A 23,963-nucleotide genomic window follows, 5' to 3' on the forward strand; every position below is an offset into this window, starting at 1 on the left:
CACCATGCTTTAAAGGTGGAATTCTATAACAACACAAATTGCAGAAACCCTACAAACTCATGGAAACTGGACAATGCACACTTGCACCATACCTGGGTCAAAGAAGAAATAAAGAAAGAAATTAAGTATTCCTAAAATTCAACAAGAATGAGGAAACAACATACCTGAACTTATGGGACACCTTGAAAGCAGTACTTATGGGACACCTTGAAAGCAGTGCTATGAGGGAAGTTTGTTGCATTAAGTGCCCATATGAAGAAAGCAGAGGATACTCACATTAAAGAATTAACAGCACAACTGAAAGCCTTAGAACAAAAAGAAGCAAACTCATCCTGGAAGAGTAGACACCAGGAAATAATCAATTTGAGGGCTGAAATCAATTAAGTAGAAACCAGGAAAAAAAAAAATCAATGCAACAAAGAGTTGGTTTTTCAAGAAATTAGACAAACCTTTATCCAAACTAACCAAAAAGCAGAGAGAGAACATGAAAATTAAAAAAATCAGAAAGGAAAAGGGGAACATAACAACGGGCACTGAGGAAATCCAGACAATTTTCAGGTCATACTTTAAAAACCTGTACTCCACAAAATTTGAAAACTCAAAGTAAATGGACAAATTTCTGGATAACTTATCAAAATTAAATCAAGAACGGATAAACAACTTAAATAGACCTATAACCCCTAATGAAATAGAAACAGTTATCAAAAGACTCCCAGCCAAAAAAGGCCAAGGGCTAGATGGCTTCAGTGAAAAATTCTACCAGAAATTCAAGGAAGAGCTCATACAAATACTCCTCAAATTGTTGCACACAATAGAAACAGAAGGTTCATTACCAAACTCTTTTTATGAGGTCACAATTTCTTTGGTACCCAAGCCACACAAAGATACAACTAAGAGAGAAAACTACAGACCAATATTCCTCATGAACATTGATGCAAAAATACTCAATAAAATACTGGCAAACTGAATCCAAGAATACATTAGAGAAATCATCCACCATGACCAAGTAGGCTTCATCCCTGTGTTGCAGGGATGGTTTAACATAAAAAATCTATCAATGAGATCCAACATACAAACAAAATGAAAAAGAAAAACCACATGATCATCTCCCTAGATGCTGAAAAAGTCTTTGACAAAATCCAACACCCTTTCATGATAAAGGTCTTGGAGAGATCAGCGATAACAGGAACATACCTAAACATAATAAAAGCAATATACAATAAACCAACAGCCATCATCAAACTGAATGGAGAGAAGCTTAAGGTGATTCCTCTAAAATCAGGAACAAGACAAGACTGCCCTCTCTCTCCATATCTCTTCAGTATTGTACTTGAAGTTCTAGCTAGAGTAACAAGACAACAAAAGGAGATCAAGGGGATACAATTTGGAAAGGAAGAAGTCAAACTTTCACTATTTGCAGATTATATGATAGTTTACATAAGCGGCCGAAAAATCTCTACCAGGGATCTTCCACAGCTGATAAACATCTTCAGCAAACTAGAAGGATACAATAAACTAAAAAAAAAAAAAAAATCAGTAGCCCTCTTATATACAGATGACAAAGGGGCTGAGAAAGAAATCAGAGAAACATCACCCTTTGCAATATCCACAAACAACATTAAGTATCTTGGGGTACCAAACAAGTGAAAGACCTATATAATAAGAACTTTGTGTCTTTAAAGAAAGAAATTAAGGAAGATAATAGAAAATAGAAAGTTCTCCCATTCTCTTGGATAGGTAGGATACACTTAGTAAAAATGGCACTCCTGCCAATAGCTATCTACGGATTCAATGCAATCCCCATTAAAATCCCAGCACAATTCTTCACTGACCTTAAAAGGATAATAATCAACTTTATATGGAAAAACAAAAGACCCAGGATAGCCAAAAACACCCTTTACAAAAAAGGAAGTTCAGAAGGCATCAACATCTCTGACTTTAAGCTCTACAACTGAGCTATAGTCCTGAAAACAGACTGGTATTGGCACAAAAATATACAGGTAGACCAATAGAATTGAATTGAAAATCCTGACATCAACCCACACATCTACAAACACCTGATTTTTTCACAAAACAGCTAAAAGTATATAATGGGAGGAGGAAAGCATCTTAAACAAATGGTGCTGGGACAACTGGATGATGGTGTGTAGAAGACTGCAGATACACCCATGTCTATTGCCATGCACAAAACTCAAATCCAAATGGATTGAAGGCCTCAACATAAATCCAGCCACACTGAGCCTTTTAGAAGAGAAAGTGGGAGGTACCCTTGAACAAATTGTTAAAGGAGACCGCTTCCTGTACATAACTCCAGTAGCACAGACACTGAGATTGAGAGTTAATAAATGGGACCCCCTCAAACTTAGAAGCTTCTATACATCAAAGTACACAGTTAACAAGACCAAAAGGTAGCCCACAGACTGGGAAAAGATCTAAACAAATCCTATATATGATAGAGGGCTGATCTCTAAAATATACAAAGAACTCAGAAACTAGTTGACAAAGCACCAAATTACTTCATTAAAAATGGGGTACAGAACTGAATAGAGAACTCTCAATAGAGGAAATCAAAAAGGCTGAAAGACACTTAAGAAAGTGCTCAACATCCTTAGCTATTAGGGAAATGCAATTCAAAACAACGCTGAGATACCATCTTACTCCTGCCAGAATGGCTAAAATTAGAAACACCAATGACAACTCATGCTGGAGAGGATGTGGAGAAAGGGGAACACTCCTCCACTGCTGGTGGGGGTGCAAACTTGTACAGCCATTTTGAAGATCAGTACGTTGGTTCCTCAGGAAAATGGGAATCAGTCTACACAGGACCCAGCAATCCCCTTCTTAGGCATATATCCAAATGATCCACATCCATGCAACAAAGACATGTACTCAACTATGTTCATAGCAGCTTTGTTTGTAATAGCAAGAACCAGGAAGCAACCTAGATGCCCCTCAACTGAAGAATGGATAAAGGAGATGTGGCACATTTACACAATGGAATACTACTCTGCAGAAAAAAAATAATGGTATCTTGAAATTCGCAGGCAAGTGGATGGAAATGAAAATTGGAGCCACTAACAGTTAGTTACATAGTTTGTGAATAGGGTCATTACTATAATGAAAGACTTCGAAGTGCTACACTTAAATGAGGGAAGGAGCCCTAAGTTGGTCGTTGTAATGGGTCTGTAGAATTGAGAGGTTTGAGTTTGCAAAAATCTAGAGAAATGAAAATAAGCCCTTAAATGTTTTCAGACAGTCTTCAAAATATTAAACAGCTGATGGCATACCACTGTTGGTTACAAGCAATCTGCCAACACCCAGGTTTGAGCGATGGCTTTCATATGATAAGGGGATGGAAACACTAACATCTTATGGATGAACAGAACTGTTTCGAATCACTGGAATTTGGAGAGAGCCTTTCCAGCACTGCTTAGTAAGTTACTGAAGCACAGCAACAGAATCAAGACAGGTGATGAAGCTGCATTCTCCAAGCTAATTATGCCTCATGCATATTCATGAGCATAATATCTGAGTTTCTGAGCTGTGTCTACAGCATATATGGGATACATGAGAGAGTCTCAGACTTGTAAGATACTGTGTCTCTTGCTTTTAAAGACTGCATTTTTACAAATACGTTCTTTTGTTCTCCCTGAGTATGTGATTATAAGTGAGTGTGTATGTACACACATAATTATATAAAATTCAGTGTCATTTAAAATAGAACTTCTTATTTCATATGTCTATATGAATTATGCATTCATAGTTACGTGATGCGATGTAAAATAGTTTACGACAATGTAGTAAATGTGTATAAAAATTGAAATGAGTCCTTTGCTCGGGCGCCTTGATGAGCTTGGCCAATGGCTTCTGCGAGGGCCCGCCCCAGTGCTCGGAGCCCGTGGGTGGAGACCCTCTCCAGTGACCCTCCAGCGGACCCAGGGGACAGAAGTGGCTCTCAATCTAACACATGCGCATTGGAGCCATTTAAGGGTTTACTATGCAGCACAGAAGCAGATAGTGCCAAATAGCAAGCTGCTGGTTCACATTTGGTGAGTGGGGCAGCATTTTCTTCTCCCACTGCTGCTGAGATGGCAGAAATCAGTCAAATTCAGTATGTAGTAGAATACACCGAGGGTATTAGTCAGCCAATGAGGGTCCCAGAAAAATTAAAGGTAGCACCACCAAATGCTGACCTGGACCAAGGGTTCCAAGAAGGTGATAATGCAAGTCTCAGAGAGGATCATTGTTACGGGAAATAATGAAAACATTTCATTTTCAAGACCAGAAGATCTTGACCTTATCCAGTCCATTCCCTTTAAACCCCTGGCACTGAAAACACCACCACGTGTGCTCACTCTGAGTGAGAGATCACTAGATTTTCTGGAGTTAGAAAGACCACCCCCAACTCCTCAAAACGAAGAAATCCGAGCAGTTGGCAGGCTAAAAAGTGAGCGTTCCATGAGTGAAAATGCTGTTCTCCAGAATGGACAGTTGGACAGAAATAATCCTATGTATGGCATTTGGAACATAGATGCAGCCATTGAAGGAGCATCAGATGACATGACTATAGTAGATGCAGCTTCACTAAGACGTCAGATAATCAAATTAAATAGAGGTTTGCAACTTCTAGAAGAGGAGAAAAAACCTGCTAAAAGAGAAATGGTCATGTATTCAATTACTATAGCATTCTGGCTGTTGAAGAGCTGGCTCTGGCTTTGACACTAGAGGTAACCTCAGCATTCACATATATTGTCTCAATGCCTGGAAATATAAAAGATTGCAAACTTCATTGTTTCTGCCTTTGCATTGTATGCCATTTTATAGTCCAAGCCCTGAAAAGTGTATTTCTTTCAGAAAACAGGGGCCTGTTCTGTTACTGATCTGCATCCAGCTGTCTCTGCAGTGAAACCTACACACTCCCCTTTCGCATGTTTTGTAAATAGGCTCTAGGTTGGATTTTTTAGTTTTAAAGAAAATCATTTTTGTTTTGTTTTGGGGCCTCATCAGTCTGTACAGCTAATTCTCTAAAAAGAAATGACAGTCATAAAGAGTGAGTTTAGAAAACAATCTGCAAAAGAAAACAGTGTTTCTCAGACGATCAGCCCATTTCTTTGACACATGCTTTTTGTATATGCATCACAATATTAATCTTGATCACCTGTAAAAACTCCTAAGGATTCAGCAGTTTATCTGTGTGTAATATATTGTTATGATTTTTTTAGTTTTCTATAAAATATGTTTTACCAAGTCTACGTGTGAATGACTTTTTAAAAATCTAAAAAATAAGGTATAAATGTAGTGTACTTATTAAACTGTCAACCAAAAAAATTTGAAATGATAAATTTTGTCAAGATTTAACCAAGGGCTAAATGCATTCAACTGTATTTTGATATTAATTTTATCATTTGTTAAAACTGTCTAGTAACTCATATGAAAAACAAAATATAATGAATATGAAATAAATTTATTAATTTTTCCAACAAATGTTTTGCTTTCAAGTACAATGTTCACTCCTTGATTTCCAAAATGGGAAGACAACAATTTTTCCTGATGGAATTGGACTGGAGTGGAGGAGATAGACAAATTCAAAAATCACTATCAAGGACCAAGTGATCATTTCCATGGGATCAGAAGCATGCCACTAGGAGTTTGGTTGTCAGGGAAGGAGGAAGAGAGATGGGAGTATGAAAGGAACCCTGAAGGTAAGTTATGACTTATCAAGTATGCAAATTGCATTAGTAATTTATTTTTGAAAGCTTAATGGTTGTTTTTATTACTTTTTGTATTAGACTTTTATGATGTTTCTCAAATAAATTTCTTAGAGATACATTTTGAGTTTGTTGAAAGAGTTGACTATTTGAACACATGCAGAATAGTGGGTTTTACTTTTAAAGGAAGTAGTAGATGACAGTGTATTCTGTTTATGAAATAACTAATTTTAGAAGACAAATTACCCACTTCTAGGAGGGGAATTGTGCCAAGATAATATGCTAACTTACATGGTTTTAAATTTAAAATCTTTTCAATAAAGAAGACTATTTGAAATGTAAAAGTCATATGTAATGTTGGTAATGAGGTGCAATATGTTTGCATAAAATATATACAGAGGAAATTATACTCCTTGTGATATTAGACTACTATGGAAAAATTATGAGTAATGTACTGTTTCTAATGAATTATCAGAAAGAAATAAGGGAACCTGCTATTATATGTACTTTAAAAGACACATAACTTTTGAGAATATTGTTAAAAATATGCTTTTGAAGTTAGTTGCTATATAAAATTACAAGTCAGTTTCACTGAAAAGGCACACTTAAGGAAACTATTACCATAAGAGGTATAGACAGACAGACAACATTATAAAGTAATCATTTGTAGTTAATGGGATCCTGCACAGTCTTAACTGCTCCCTATTCCTTCATTTTCTATTGTTATAAAATAGACATGAATGGTCTTTACTAACATTATAAAGAACATATATATTTTGAAAACAAGGAAATCACTGCATGTCAATTTAAATACACCTTTTTAAACTAAAAATTTCTTCAACTTCAGTTTAGCATCATTGGTCCACGTGTATATATTTGACATGTGTGAGTGCAGGTCCATGCATGTCATGGCTTTCAAGTGAGTGTCAGGGGGCAACTACAGTCAGTGGTCTTCTCCCACTGTGAGATCCACGAGTTGAACTCAGGTTCTCAAGCTTGCACAGCAAGCACTTGTACTTGCTGAGTCAACTTGCTGACCCCAATTTTATATTTTAAAGAACTAGTAACTAAAAAGGAATCGGGGATCAAAAATCAGTCAAGAAGTAATTCCAAGAGATGGCTATGATCAGAACAAGTTGATCCATTTCAGATTCCTGCTTCACATCTTGCATTCCCGTATGTAGAAGGACCAGGAGAGTCCTTGTGGAAGACGGAAGCAACAGAGCACAGAGACCAGGCAGGAAATCTCCAGTATTGCTTCTGGGAATCCGAGTTCATGACTGACTTTTTAGCTTGTTGAGAATAGTACAAAGAACATCTAAAAGGAGAACTTAAAATACAAAAGAATCTGATAAATTCTGATAAAATCTGATAAATTTTGTCAACTGTCTCAAAATATGGTAAAGACATAAGAATATGTGAGAATCATTTTTCTCCAGTTCCATAGTGCCAGTCAACATCCGCTTTAGCTCCCCTGAGTGCCCCAGCTTCCTCAACGAATAGGCACTGGGCTGGCTGTACCTTTGCTAACATTTGATGATGTCAGTTTTTAAATACACCCAGCGTTGGGTCAGATAATAGCACTGGCTTTTCTGCTTCCAATAGATAATTATGTAGTTATTGACCTAAGTGTGTGTATTGTGTATACAGAAGATTAACCAGGTCCTGGTGGTATACAGAAGGCAGTTTTCACACAGACTTAGTATGGACTGTGCACATTAGATCTGCACTGACATTTTCATATTTGCTGTTGTGGGAAATGTTTAGTTCTCAAGATATGATCCCAACTTACTAATGAAGAACAAAAGCTGTTCGCAGTTTCACTGACACATTCAACTGAACTCAAGTGTGGGTTTCTTATTTTCCCATCAGTGTTACATGGGCCTAAACGTTAATTCCTAAAATTGTAGAAATTCATAGAAAGGCCCAGTTATTGTTTTGATGACTATTAGGTTACTATTGAGGGTATAAAAACAAGAAAAAGGAACCCAAAAAACAAACAATGCCTGTTTTATTAATATATGCAGCATGGCATATATCATATGATATTTAGACTTTCATCACTTACACAATTTATGGAGAAAATACCACATCCCTTTACTAGTTTTCTTTATATGTTGTGTTTCATTCAGTTATAGGGAGAAAATGTAAATAAGATGTATGAACAGAACATGCGACCACACTTCTAAACAAACACTCATTAGCAAAACCTTAATGTTTAATCATAAAACTACAAGATTCACATTGATTCACCATCTTACAGGGAATCACAAGACTGTTGGCAACATGGACCTCAGGAGTGAGTAAAGCAAAGAATAAAATATTAGGGATAGGACTACCATAAAAGAAAATAATAAATGAGAGAATGAAACACAGAGGGACAGAGTAAGGAAAACAAGTAAACTGCATAGGGAATATTCAGCCTTATTTTTTTATTAGTAAGACAAGTAATGAAAAATAAATGTTTTTTCCTGGTTTAAGGACAGACAAGAATTTCATTCATCTTTGTTTATCCTATATATATCCTATATAGTGCTATTTATTCATTAACTTTAGTAGATTCACAACAAAAATGAATTTAATGTTAATGAATCAATGAAAATACAACCATGTTTAATATCTAAAATAAATAAGTACTTTACAAAGCATTTATTATGCATACTATAACTTCCTTGAAATCTGGTATGAAATAATCATAAATAGTTGTAGACACATAAAAATCAAGTTCTAAAGTTGGAAGGCACTGTATCAGCCCATGAACACCAGTACTTTTCCCCCACTGGAATACTATGCATCCATTAGAACTAAAGAAATTTGCCTGCAATGGTATGAATGAGCATGCAGGACACTGCCTCAGAGATATTAGCTAAGAGCAGACAAAAGCCACATGATCTCACCACTGTGTAACATCTAGGATTGGCCTTACAGAGGTACATTGGTCATGATTCAAGGTGTGGTTGAAGACAAATGGAGAGATGTAGGTTAAAGGGTACCATTGCATTAGACAGGAGGGATGGGTCTTCAACTGTCCACAGGGGAACTGGGCTTGATCATGGTCCATTGTATTCTCTAGAGGCACTGAAATCAATGGGTCTTATCTGCTCTTAACACAAGTAGGTAAGACTTTTATTATTATCTAGTTTTAGTCATTCCATGATGCATATGTACTTCCGAATATCACGCTACACATGATAAAATGAAAGTCAACTAAAATAGAAAAAATTAGGGTACTTCTAGATATTAATAATTACCTATCTGAAAAAGAAACAAAAACAAAACAAAATTAACAAATGAAGAAATCAAAGCCCCAGACCAATTCTACTTCCTAAGGGATGAAGACAAATAAGAAGAAAAATGAAAGAAAGCCATAGGAAAATATTTAGTGATGAAAACGAAAGATCTGTACACCAGAACCTATAAAATATTAATAAAATAAATTTAAAAATACACAAATATAGAGAAGATGCCCTGCCTTCTTGGATTGGAAGAGTAAAGCAACCATATTACCAAACCTGATCTACAGTTTGAAATGCAATCCCTACCAAAATTTCATCGATACCTTCCACAGATACAGAAAAAATACTACAAGAATTTTTCATGGATGTGTGATTGATCCTAAAGTCTTGAACAGACAGAGCAAAGGCAATAGTAGGCAAAGTAGCAAGACACCAAAGGGAAAAAAAATGGAACATAGACAAGAAACAAGGTAAATCCATACACCAGTGGTTAGTGCAGCTTTGTCCTATGGCCTGAGAACCTACAACAGGGAAAGTACAATGTCTTCAATAAAAAATTTGTGATAACTAGATAGCCATACATAAAAAGTGAGAGTAGATCCTGTCTCACATCATACAGAAAAAGCAATAGAAAATGGATGTGCATAGGATCATACATGTCTGGGAAGGTTGGTCTGTATCAGTGGTTCTCAACATGTAACCCTTTGGGATTACATATCAGATATCACCCATATCAGATATTTACATTGTGATTTATAACAGTGGTAAAATTACAGTTATGAAGTAACAATGAAACAGCTTTATGGGTGAGGTCACCACAACATAAGGCGTTGTATTAAAGGATCACAGCCTTAGGATATTTGAGAACCACTGGTCTACATAGTAGTAATAATATTTAGAACAGTTAAGAGATAGGTCCCTATACATGATATGCATGTATGAAACTATTAAAGAATTAAAACAATAAACCTTAAAACAGAGGTGGGAAGTCATAAAAAAAAATGCTGCTTCAGAAGGAATTAGCATTTGTTGTAGGATTCAGCTAATTCTCACGAGAGGTTGATATAAAAGAACAAGCTTTAATCTTCAGCCTCTTTTGTCTTTAGCATACAATCTTATTCTCTTACACATGCTTCCTCCAAGATGCCACAAGCTCACTAAGCCTTAGTATATTGTATTTATGATGGCAACCTAATCTGGGAATTTCAGTCTCCAAAGCTGTGAATAAATAAAACTCATTTCTCTCTATTTTTCTCAGCCTTGGGTAGTTCATACAAGTAGCATAGAGTGAACTAACTGGGTTCATTAAAACTTTAATAGAAATGAAGTTATAAAAGAACCACAGGAAGCATGAAGGAAAAATTCTGCATTGTGGTCCACATGATTTTTTTATAGATATGTCAATAAAAGCTCATGTGTGAAAACAAAACCAGACAAAGTGGAGAACATCAAGCTAAAGATCTTCTGTGCAGAAAAGGAAGCAATTAGCAGAGTTGTTTATTGAATGGGAGGGAATAATTGCAAGCCATTCATCTGATAAGGAATTAGTACAAAATAAAGGAGCTCAAATGTCCAAATAATAAGGAAAACAGCCAATGAAAATGAGCAAAGACTGTGGTGTGTCTCAGAATAAGGGCACCAGGCTTATGTAAAAACTGACATATCATAAACCATCAGAGGAATGCAAAATAAAACCACAAGCTATTACCTCACACTTCTTAGACCTGAACCCACAATGCATGTTACATACACAAGTTTTAGTTTTCAATGAAAAATAATAAAACTTAGAGGCAAAATTGTAAGTTCTAGGAACTGCATGTACTATGAAAATTTGGCCAGTGAAGGACAGTCCAGACAGCATCATGTTCTGGGAAAGAAACTGCCTAGTCACAGATCACTGCCTAGATCACAGGAGCTCAGCCTGAGATGTCAATGTGATCCCCAAATCTCACCCACTAATGTCTTCTAATTTGATTGGGGGTTTCAAGCTTACATTAGAACCTAATTCTGACCAATCAATAAATGTACACAAATATTCTGATAGGACCTCAAACTACAGGGAGAGAGGGGGAAGGGAGGGAGGGAGAGAGGGAGGGAAGGAGAGGGAGGGGAAGGGAGGGAGAGGGGGATGGAGGGGGATGGAGGGAGAGGGACTGGGAGAGCAAGAGAGATTTCTCTGTAGTTTTCTTCTCTGCTCAGCTTCCGCATATCTTGGGTTAATATAAATGTTTCATTAATTATTAGAACCTGTATCATAAGTGTTCTATATCTCTAGTTCCATTGTTTGTATTTGGATATGAAGGAGGCATCTGGTGTTTAGTAGTCACTAATTACACAAGCAGCACCTATATAAAAACCACAGATCACTGTGTAGAATAGTAAATGATTCAGGATAATTTTTGGTTACCCAAGTTTCTGTTCACTAAGGAGTTTGTTGAAAGCATTAATTTTAAATCTGGAGACACTGAATTCTAGGAGAAGAAAATAAACTAAACACTGCATTAGTAGTCAGGAAAGGAAGAAAGAAGAAGCCACTGTAGTAGAGTCCTTGTAAAAGAGACAAGAATCTCAAACCCACCCAGATCTATATAGAAATTGCACACACTGGGGTAGTTAGTACTCAAAGCTTCCATCCTAGAGAAAAGGCCTGATTACTACTCAGTGCCATATGTATGCTGGCACATCGAGTTAATCTGGGTGAGTTTCCTTCCTCAGACCCTAAGCAGTGGACAATTATAGGCCCCCAAAATATTTTTTTGCAATGGAGAAAGTAAAATGTAAAGTAACACACACACACACACACACACACACACACACACACACACACACAGAGTCACTCAACTTAAATTTTGAATTTTCACCAATCAACAGGACATTCTTTACAAGATAGTACCAAGATTAGAGGGCAGATCACTGGAGAATAGCAGAAAGATGGAGGTCTATGGAGGAGAAGATTAAGAGGCCACTACCTCCACAGAGGAACTTCCCTTCTGCAGGATGGACACTTCAGTAGCTTAAAATTTCTCTTCATATACCCATAAGGAGTGGCACTATTAGGAGGTCTTGTTGGAAGTGATATGTCACTAGCATGTGGGCTTTGCGGCCTCAGAAGCTCAAGCCTGGACAGAGTGTGACAGTTACTTCCTGCTGCCTGTGGATCCAGATGTAGTATGCTCAACTCCTTCTTCAGCACCAGGTCTGCCTGCATACCACCATGATGACAATGGACTAAACCTCTGAAACTGTGAGCCAGTCTCAATTAAATGTTTCCTTTTATAAGAGTTACCATGGTCTCTTCATAGCAAATAGAAACCCTAATTAAAATAGACACCCTTCTCTATCCATGTCAACATGGCTCTGTGGGTAATTTTGGTCCTCCACCATCTACAGTTATTTCTTCTAGTCCTCATACAGGGAATAAGGCCAGCCATGAATTCACAGGATCTGGAACACTTGAGCACAGAGAAGCAAAGGAGAGGTCAAGGATCAGAGTCTGCCTTGTGAGAACAAAAAGAGATACTTCACTGCTATTTAGCATTCCTTCCTGCAGAGTGGTCAATCCCCCGTCCCCCCCCCCATTCTGGGGGAAGAACCAAGAATATCCTTTAGGGAAAGAAAACGGCTTGTGAGAAAAGGTCCCTTCATCCTTAGAACAGCTGTGGATAGAGATAAAAATCGCAGTACTCCTTATAACGACTATATGACAGTTAAAGTGACAGAAGTTGAGAGAAGGAGCAAAGTGAGCAAAAGGGAAGAAAGGAGAGAGAGAAAGTGAGAGGAAGGAACTGAGAGAGGGAGAGAGAGAGGGAGGCAGGGAGGGAAGTAGGGAGGGAAGGAGGGAGAAAGGAAGGAAAGAAAGAAGGAAGGAAGGAAAGAAGGAAGGAAGGAAGGAAAGAAGGAAGGAGGAAGGAAAGAAGGAAGGAAGGAAGGAAAGAAGGAAGGAAGGAAAGAAGGAAGGAAGGAAGGAAAGAAGGAAGGAGGAAGGAAAGAAGGAAGGAAGGAAGGAAGGAAAGAAGGAAAGAAGGAAAGAAGGAAGGAAGGAAAAAGGAAGAAAAGAAGGAAGGAAGGAAGGGAACCCTACGCAGAGTTGAAAAAATGGCTGAGAGGTCAAGAGCACATGCTGCTCTTGCAGAGGACCTGATTTAGGATCCCAGCAACAGTGCTAGGCAGCTCCCATAAATCCAACTCCAGAGTGTCCTCTTTTGGCTTCTGCAGGTACCTACACATACAAAGTGTACACTCACAGAGACACAGACATATACATACAAAACAATAAAAATAAATCTTAAAAACAACAAAAATTACTGTTTGACATAGAGTTTTGCATTCCAGATTCCACACCTTGCCTTCTATTCCTGTGCTTTGGGAGGTTTTGTTTCTGTGATCCTTGAATTGATGGTAGACTTTATCATTTGACTGTAGAAAAGTTGTGGTCTACTGATGGAATATAGTCACTACAATAATGTGGTCTTGTTTCGAAAAAAAGTTTGCTCTAGATTTATTCTCCACTATATCTGAGTATTTAGATTAATCAGAATAAAGCTGCTGGGGACTCTATAATGTTTTGTTTTGGATCTTCATGGTCTCAAAGATCTACAAGCTATTTACTGCTAATCCTGCTCCTGTGTTTGCTTAATACTCCCTGCCTTCTCTGTTTATGTTCCCATTTGTTTGAGGAATTGGCTTTCTATTTTGTTAATTCTAATGGTTTTTTCTATGTCATTAATTTCTGCTTTTATGTTTATTTCTTCTTTCATACTTTTTAAATGCCTTGAACAGAACTTCCGATTTAATTAGTTTCTTCTCTATCTTTTCCCAACATCTTCTGGTAATTAACACTTTACTTGTACTTCATAATTTGTCAAGTTATTTTTGCTGCATTATTTAGTGATTTCAAAGTATTCTGTGTCCTTTGACTCTTGAAATATTTGAAAGTTTTTTTTTTTTTTTAAGATTTGAACTTAGATTTATTTGTCTTTTGTAAATGTGCAAATTCTTGCATGTATACCATGTGTATGCATTCCTGGTAAATGTGGACGCCAAAAGCAGCCCTTGAATCCTCTGGAATGGGAATTACAGATGGCTGTGAGCTGCCCTGTGGGTGCTGGGTAAAGAATCTGGCAGGAGCAGCCAGCATTTTAACTACTGAACCATCTCTCTAACCCCATGATGAACTTGTTCAAAAACAGTTTTATGGCATTTCGTCAGTTTCTATTTATTTTACTGTCTATGATGACACCAGCCTGGATACTTTCAGAGTATCATGAGTTACTGGTCCATTCTTTGAGGTCTGCTTGGTGGTGGGGTTTTTTTTTTTTTTTTTTTTTTTTTTTTTTTTTTTTTTGGTTTGTGTGTTTGTTTGTTAAATTCCATGTGTACTTTAACTACTGAGGCATGCAGAATCAATTATCCTACTGTTGCAAAGCTGTTCACTAATACTGTCTATGACATACTTCAAACCTGCCTGCCTACATTTCTCTATCTGGCCTGCCAGTTTTAAGAGGCATGCTAAAGGCCCTCATGGCAGAAATAATGAATTTTCTCATTCTGATGTGTCTGTCTTTATTTATTCTTAGGCTCTTCTGTTAAGCCCTTGGGAATTCACCATGCTTGACTTTTCCAGCTAAGTCATTCTTTTCATTCTATTCTAATGAGTTTATTATTGTTCCCTAATTGTTGGAAACTTTAAAGCCGATTGCGATTGTTACTGTTAACAATGTGTTCCCAAACATTTTTTTTCTAATTAGATAGCCTTTGTTTGTATCTTTCTGATCCTTCCTTTGCAATCTTTCCTTATATTCACAGTTTAGTGGTAATTCCATGTAAGCTACGGCAATTTTATTCAGATAGGAAAATCACTCTAAGCTGACTGAACATTTTAGTCTCTTTGCATTTAATTATAAAGACAAGGTGTGATACAGACTTTTGATTGTCTTCATTTTGTACTTTCTTTATTCTCAGCCTTCCATGAGGCTAGACTGAGAACTGCCTCTTTTGGTCAATGCACTCTAAAGTGCATGTGCATGTACCCATGTCATGCACCATGTGGTGAGACCTGGAATGTTGCTTTTCCTCTCTGTCAGGACAGTCTTGGTGTCTGTGTAATGTGGTGTTAACCACAGGAGGACAGTGACCACACCTTGCACACTGGACTGTGATTTAAGCATAGGCATGAATTGTGTCCATCCAGGTTCTGAAAATTCTGGAATTATTTGTACCAACGAGTGAAAGCTATTCTGACTTTGATAATTGAATTACTTAAATTCTATCATATTTTCATCACACGTATACATATGTTCACATAGATGTGATGGTTTTCCATTTATATCTGTCTTGCTTTTATGGAACAAGTTAAACATTGTTCTTCTGAACACATTGTTTTTCTTTCTTCTTCCAGAATATGTTTAGCTTTTTGTGAAGTTGTTTCAATGTGTCAGTGTGGCTAGGCTATAGTTCTGAATCAAAGCTAGACTGTATCTTTGCTTTTTAAGCTATGGTTTGTGCATAGAGAGGGCCCCTAAAACAAGAGAGCAAAACAGCATTAAAAGGTCTCTGAATGTGCACTGATCAAAACTTAATTCAAAGTCAAATGTGTAAAAGTAAATCCCAGATGTGTCTGTGTGATGCCACACTGCTCAGCTTTACTGTAGCCTTGGTCCTGAGCACATGATATGCACACTTTGCATTGTGGATTTGGACACACCACACTACACCTGTGAAACATCACCGTTCATATTTGAGACTATTGTATGTTACAAATTGCACTGTTTTCTGTTCTTATAGAAACATAATGGTTTATAAAAAGGAAAATTTCTATTATTTTTATCTTCAGTATTTTAGTAGCAAATTATTATACCTTTGATTTGTTATGTTAGAGTCCTTGACTTAAAAATATGCTGACCCGAATAGCATAAAACATCATTATATAAAATTTTGTTCGGGACGAGGACAAACTTTCCAGCTATTTCTCAAAGGTTACCAAACATGTTTTTGCAATTTTGAGTTTTATGTGAAGTAATGTTCTCAGTATTGCCAATTATAAAATAAAAATATTAATTATTTCTGAAAAATGTTGAAGATTTTATGTTCTGCTATATTAAATATTGAGCCATGCATGATTTGTTTATGTAAAAAATAAATCCCATTATTATACAAATCTGTTCAAAAGTATTTATGAATTGTAAAATTATGTGTATATAAGACTATTATTTTAAAATAAATGTGTCATTTACTTTTAGTAAATGTTTGAGATACATCATATATATCATACATTTATCATATTGACACTTATGGGACCAACGACATGTGAAATCTATTTATTCACAAACTTGCAAGAATCTTGTCTTTCTGCTGATGGTATAGGTTTTAAGGTCACTTATGCTATGGAAATTTAAGATATCAATTCTTGATTATGTTAGGATCTTTTAAACACAGTTTATTGTTAGGATTTTTAGTTATGTGTATGTGTGTTTATTTGCAGGGATGGGGTGGGTGAGTGGTTGCATGTTGAGTGTAGTGCCTGGGGAGGATGGAAGAAGGCACTGGCTGCCTAGAGTTAGAGTTATGAGCAGTTAGTTATGAGCCAATGTGCATTCTGAAAATTGAACTTGGGGCCTCTGAAAGAGCAGTATATGCTCCAAACTGGTGAACCATCTCTCTAGGACTTGTTAGGATTCTGTTTTCAATATAGGGCTTCTCTGTGTAGCTTCGGCTGTCTTGGATCCTATGCTGTAGACCAAGCTGGTCTCAAACTCATAGACATCCATGTGCCTCTGCCTCACTGAGTGCTGGGATTAGAGGCATGCACCACCACTGCCTGCCCTGTTGAGATATTTTCACAGGATTCAAAGAAAAATAATTACTAGATTTTTATATTCCTTTATCTAAAAGTAACACAGTTTCTTTCTCCTTTTGGTTATATGCATCAAAGAAAAGTACTAAGATCAGACAGACTAGATTGAGAGAAATGAATATTTTATAATACATAACTTACTTTTAGCTAAACAACATAAATACATTACTTTCCCCATAATGCCACAGTTCTTGAGTAATATTTCTTCTTGATATTTAATGAAATTATGTTTTTATACAAGTAGCTGTTATTTGTTATATAATAATAGCATATTATAAACTTAAATTGGGTATAGTCTCTACTTGCTTATAAGGAATCAACTTATTATATTTTCATTTAATTCCATTCTTAATTATTGCTCTGTGTTAATAAATAGATTTTAAAATGCTGCCTTCATTATGCCTAGAGCTTATTTCAAACATTCACTTGTTTCTCTTCCTGTGGTATTTTCAGGGTTTTATTTTTCTTTCACAAATTGTCTCATCACTTTTTTCTTCAGCATTTCAGGGGGTTGCTTTATTACTTCTTTAACAAATCTTTCTCTAGTGCAAGTATCTAGTTTGTTTCTTGGATTTTTCTTTATAATTCATGATAAACATTTGCTTTTTCTCTAGATATAATTTACATGAGTAGAGGGCTCTCCCGTACTGCAATTCTTCATCTCCCTTCATAGTAAATAATACATTTGTGCTCCATTGTTATTTATGGTAAAAATAGCACTAACAATAATATGAGGTTTTAGACTCATGAGAATTTAGGTAACTGCTCAATTGAATGTTTTACAAATATGGTAATTTTGTGAAAGAAATAAACTATATTATAATGACCTCTTAAGATTAGAGCCCTACTTTTTCTGTTCATGAAACCTGCCCCAACAAATCACCCAGGACAATTTTTTACATGTCCTGATAGCTATTGAATAAATAATTGATTCTCTCTGCCTCACACTTTTTTTTAAAAAATTGTTACTTTTGCAGTTTGTAGAAAGAGAAAAAATAACAATAATGGAGAATGGGCTTTGTTGGGGGTTGTTAACCTACCAGATATAAGAAGTGAAAACTTTATGTCAGCATAACCATGAGGGTTTCCTATATGTAGTAATACATTAAATAGTTCTTTAACACAAAATGTTAAAAAAAATGAAATAATTACAATCACAAAATTTTTAACAATATAGGAATATGAATCTGTATAAATTATTAACTCTATCATGAAACACATGCTAGTATTTGCTAAACACTATGCTACAGGCTGAAAATGTTTATCAAACAAAACATAATTTAGATAACAGTGGTGAACTTAGAAATTAGGTTCTTAAAATTATAGCTACCTACTTAAATGAATAAAATTTATGTTACATTTAAAAAATAATCATTTTGTAAGGACAATATCTTCAATGATTATATCACTATTTTGAATAAGAAACTGATACTTTCCCCATACTTTATTGGATGGTTCCATACACACAGGTCTATGGGCAGTACTAATTGGATGCATTGGGTTATAGAGAAAGAGGAGACAGAGGGGTGCAGAGGGAGGGTAATTGATGGCAAGAATATATGGGGCTGGAGGGAGGAATGGGAGGTGGATAATACCACATTTCATTCTTTACACATAGGAAGCTCTGAATAAGAATAATGTACTAAATCTGGAAAGAGAAATATAGTATATGGCATTAGTTTAGCCCGTGTCAGAACAAACACTAATGGTAGCAATTGTGGACAGCAAAATGATGTCCTCACAGAATAATGTGTTAATTATTTCTGAAATCCATCATGGTCAAGACAGTGTTTGTGCTCAGTACCAAAGCCAGGGAATGTCAATTTGTCTCTTGCAAGCCATGGTTTATACCTATTTCAAAAATATTCAGTAAGTGTTTTCCCTTCAAAATTATTGATGTAGTTGTAGATTCTCTGTGAAGCAAAGTGATTTCAGTAATTGTTCCTGGAATTGTACTACACAAGGAATTCATTCCCATGAGGCATTTCTTCACCTAAAGCAGTCTGAGGGACACTTACTGGAGAAATTGCTCTGCAATAAACGAATTTTTGCCATGACAGATGATCAAGATCCTCAAGGTAGGTGCAGCACACTTAGAATCCTAACGCTCTAAAGTATTAGTTCCATGTGTACTTTGAACAATGACCAAAAGATAGCAGCTTTTCAGCTCCTAAAAACAGTCTATGTACTTTAGAAACATATTATCTGATGTGTTTCATAAAGGTGCACTTGACATTAAACCCAACACAATTGAAAGCAGAAGTGCTCTCTGTTCAGGACACTTTTCCAAACTAATGCCATTTGGACTAATGGTAATTAATGATTTCAGTTTTGAGTACTGTATTGGCTTGTTTTAATTTTGTGAGCTATAGCACAAATTCTGCTTGGCACTCGGCAGTGATCTCTGAACTTGGACAATACTAAGTAGTGGATGACTGCTATAGTTATAGATAGTAAGAAAATACTTAAGCTGGATTTTAAAATGAAATTTTCAGTAAATACTCCAATTTACTATGTTTGTCACGTCTCATTCACGTTTGAAAATTAGTGTTGAAAAGATTTGAATAGCTAAGCTACAGACTCAGCCTATGAGCTCAATAGAGGAACTGCTTGGGAAAAAAATGTGGGATACTTTTACACAACGGGAATTTTTTTCAGCCACAAAGAATGAAATTAAGTTGTTTGGGGAGGGGTGGATACAGCTGGGGATACTAATATTAAGTGAATTAAGCCTGTTCTAGAAAGGCAAATATTATATCTTTTTCCTGATTCTCAGCATGTAGATTTTTACATAGTGACATAAATCATGTATGCACATATAAAAAGGAAGTTGAGTTGAAATTGTGGGAACAAATGAGAGCGATGAGCGGTAAGGAATAGGAGGGGATAAGGATGAGAGGCATGCCCAGTACACAACGAAAAGAAGAACTCAGTTCTCAGTTTCGAATCTTAGCATATGATGCTCTCTGTTTCTTACCAGTTGTGTAGCTTCTTGGGCAAGATCTTTTGCTTCTCTGGCAACTTTCTCAGCTTCATCAATATTGTCCTTAATATTACTGTAAGCTCTGAAGGCTGTGGTGGCATTGAAAGAGATGTTCTTAGCCTCATCCAGGATTCTGTCACGATAGACCGAGAAAAGAACTTTAGAAGAATTAGCACTCAAATAAAGGACAGTTAAGTCATTAAAGACCAGTGTATAAGGGATCATGGCAAATATAACCAGGATAATTTTCCTGATTGTATTGTGTTCTATCGTTCCATTTAATCTTATATTCCACAAGACTTGCTGTGAAATACAGCTACTATGTCTTTTAAGATTTTTTAAAATATTTATTTAGTTTTTTAGTTTTTCCTCTCTCTCCTTCCTTTGCTCTTCTCTTTCCGTGTGTGTGTGTGTGTGTGTGTGTGCGCACACGCGCACAAATGCATATATGCACATGTTCACAGCTTGAAGAAGTCAGTTTTATCCTTCTACTGTGTGAGTTTTAGGGATTAAACTCAGGTCTGCAGACTTCGTGGCAAGTATCTTCACCCACTGAACAATTTATCTGGGTTTCCCCACCACACAACATATCTTAAACTTCTGTGATAGCCTGCCAACGCCTCTGCAACCATGTAACCAGGCAAGTGTATGCCTGGCTACAGCACTTCCCGTTGTTTGTGAAGCACTCTCCAGTTTCCAGAGCACTTGAATGCCATTAATCAAATGAATTTTACAATGTCTTCAGAGTAGGCACATTTCCCAGAAAGCATGAAGAGATCATAGGAAAAAGAAATCATGACTAATACATCCCTAATGGGAGATTTGGAATCTGGGTTGGATGACTACTGGCCAGGGACTCATCTACTACTCTTTGCTCTAGATTGGGGAAAGTGTGTTTACAAAATCAAAACAAAACAAAATAAACGAATAGTGCATGGGATGCTTGAGTTTTTCAATCATTTTTTTCTTTCGCATCAATGATCATCAAAGATGAGAATACAGGTTTGCATGTAGTGCATATTAAATAGATTTATTTTATAAAATTATTGCTAGGATGACTAGCTCTTGTTTTGTTTTTGTTTTTTTGTACCAATCATACATGTATAGAGGAAGTAAATAAGCCATACCTAGAATACTGTTTAATAAGGAAACCCTGTTCTCTACCTTTGTTATTCTGACCTATGTGATGATCCCAACTACAATGAGCTGTTATTTGTTTCATTTTTTTTTTTAATTGTTGACAGGGTTTCTTACAGGCCAGGCTGGCCTTGAACACACTGTAGTTGAAGCTGGCCTTGAACTTGTGTCCACCTGCCTCCACTTCCCAAGTGCTAGGGTTATAAGTATGCACCACCCAGCACGTTAATTCAGAGAGGTGCACAAAGTGTCTTACTGGAGGGCAGAGATTCTAAGGCTGTTTATAAGGTCACACTTTCAGAGGCATTTTTGAACAGTGAAGTGATTAGATAACATTAGAAATGTAAAATTGAAATTTGAAGTGGAATGTGTTTGTGTATTATTTAAAATGCTAATAAGACAACCCGGGTGCCTTCTAATAAAGAACAAAACACAATATTGTAATGGTAGCCTAAGGCTATGTTCGTTTCCTAACCAGGCATAGTTGCATCCTCTTTTAACTGTGACTTTTGATGCTTTTCCAGAGGATCTTTGCCTACATTCTCCTAATTAGCATCTTCCATAGAGAAGTCATGCAGCGCTTTTGTTCATAATTACGGAAATCAGGACTTGTAAGTGATTTTCTACCCTTTCTGCTCATCTAAACTTTTGGATGGGTTTCAAGCTATGCAGACAGTTCCAACCACACAGGGCTTACCCATCAAGCACAGCAGATGAGTCATTCAGCTGAGCAGCATGGCTCTCAGCCTGGAACACCTTCTCAGCAAGCTTCCTGTCTTTTATTTCCTGGGAGAGGTCATCTATTTTGTCACTAAGCTCCTCGGACAGTGGTGGCAACTTAGTTTTAATGTCTTCAACATACTGATAAGGAGAGAGAAGAGATGGCAATAAGAGCAAATGCATCCAAGCCTCCTTAAATTTGCTAATTTCTACAGTGGGTATGCTTTCTTTTCTTCCTTTGGAAAATTTTCAGTCTACTAGCAGAGCAAATAGGGAATAAAAGCAGTTATTTAATAGAAAAACACAGGACTTTCTGAAGCCAGTTTACACCATGAAAAGTCTATTTTTCTTGTAAGGTTACTTCGTAGCAACAAATGAACACGTGACAATCACTGGAACCTTTTAGGTCGTTTGTGACCCTTATCCCTGCACATCTCCATACAGCACATGAGACAGTAGGTCAAAGGTTTGCTTGCAAATTTTCATTTCTCTTTTAACTAATATATGAGATAATAAAACAGATGGTGAGTTCTGGCCTAGGAACAAGGAATGACCTGGTCACCATGGTAAGAAAAAAACAAAACAGAAACAAAAAACCCATAAGCTTGCATAAGTGAGTGCTTGGATGATGCTGGTTCTAACTGTTCCCAATAGGTGGGCATGTCCTCAGCATTATACTACAATAATATATTCTCCCCGAAAACCACAGAGGCTCTTGTGCCTCTTACTGAGTTTTGTTGCTGATGTGGGAAGGGATTGTGTCATCATCTTTCTCTTCATTCTGAGTTTTATTCAATACTCACATCTATGACTGAGTTGATTTCATCTGCAAGGCGCTTGGCTTCATCAAGTATGTCATTTCCGTCCTTCAAAGTGTTCTCTATTTGCCGTTTGCTGCTTTCAATAGCCTCCTTCTTTTTCTACAGCATGCAAAGAAAAAGATGATATTACAACAGTATGTGGGTAAACCTGTCTCTACTGTATATTCCCATTTCCCCTGAGCTGCATAAACAAAAGATTCACAAATAGCGTACGATATTGACAGTAGGGCTAGATGACAATGTTTGAACTTTCCCACTCAAGCCTCTTAAGAATTTGTCATCATAGGGCATAGATATATCATTTCTCCTTCCCATTCGAGAAAGCCATGCAGGCAAAGAAAAGCAATGGGGTAGTGGCTAGAGAATTAAAAGGATTGTTCAAGCAAAGTGGGACCTCCATCTTAACTACAATGCAAGTGCTGAGCATGTGCTACCAGGAAATAGGGTGCCAGATTAAACTAGAAAAATGTACCAAGTTCCAGAATCTAGACAAAAATTATCTGTGAGCATAAATGTACTCTAGGGAAATACCATAAAATTCACAAGGTGTTATTTCTAAGGGAACAGAGAGACTACCTTTCAGGAAAAAGAAACTATCCCCTTGGAGAATAAACCTAATGGATTATTTCATAAGATGAGAACATTAACTTCTCTTGTTTCAAAGCTACATGAACCTCATTCCTGGCCCAGAAGAGGAAAATCAATTACTGCCATGCCTTCATATGGGGTTGGTACTTCATTCTCTCTGTAATTCAAACTCATTCATATTCTGCCTCCCTCCATTCCCCCTACATGTTTAATGGGATCAATTAAAATGTTAGTCTCTGTGCTTTACATGTTTTTCATATAAATACTAATGATAGTTTATATTCATGTAGTTTTTAAAGATGTGCAGAGTAGCGCATGTGCCTTTGATTCTGTGGGTCCCATGTTCATCACCTTGAAAGGAGCAGGAAACTAAGTCATTGCAGTGCTATGGCTTCAGCACTTGTACCTCCATCAAATTTCTATGTGTCCTTTCAATTCTTTCTGGGAAGAACTGACTCAGAACCAACACTGTAACAAGAACGCAGGCTTCTGTGAAACTGGCTAAAAAAGACTTGGGTTATAACTGCCAGACACACAGACATAGGCTGTGTTTAAGGCTTCCTTCCTTCCTTTCTTCCTTCCTTCTAAGGCTCCTTTAAAATTTATTCTGTGGGGTATTTCACCAATTATAATGATATAAATACTTCCAATTTGTATACAGGTTGATCCATCTTGGTTAGTTTTGGGGGTGGTTCTAAAATCATGGGTTATATAATGGACAACAGAGAAACAAACATATCATAGATGCATGCACAGGGACTGCAGAAAAGACACAGCCTACTGAACTGTGCATAGTGATGGACATTGCATACGATGTATACTGAAGAATCAGTGATGGCTGTAGATCAAGCATTTGTATACCAACAAACCATTACTCTTTACATAATCTCTCATGCCCAAGCTTCCAACCATTTCATA

General features: G+C 36.7%; 1 protein-coding gene across 1 annotated transcript in view; it reads right to left on the reverse strand.

Annotated features, from left to right (window-relative positions):
* Lama2 (laminin subunit alpha 2) overlaps positions 1-23,963 on the reverse strand; it is a 564,428-nt gene that overhangs the window by 89,703 nt on the left and 450,762 nt on the right. The window contains 3 exon segments of the mRNA XM_051175465.1: positions 19,774-19,912; positions 21,614-21,777; positions 22,440-22,556. Of these exon segments, the coding sequence (XP_051031422.1) occupies positions 19,774-19,912; positions 21,614-21,777; positions 22,440-22,556 (420 nt within the window).

Source organism: Phodopus roborovskii, unplaced genomic scaffold (genome assembly GCF_943737965.1).
Source record: "Phodopus roborovskii unplaced genomic scaffold, PHOROB, whole genome shotgun sequence".
Classification (NCBI taxonomy): Eukaryota; Metazoa; Chordata; class Mammalia; order Rodentia; family Cricetidae; genus Phodopus; species Phodopus roborovskii.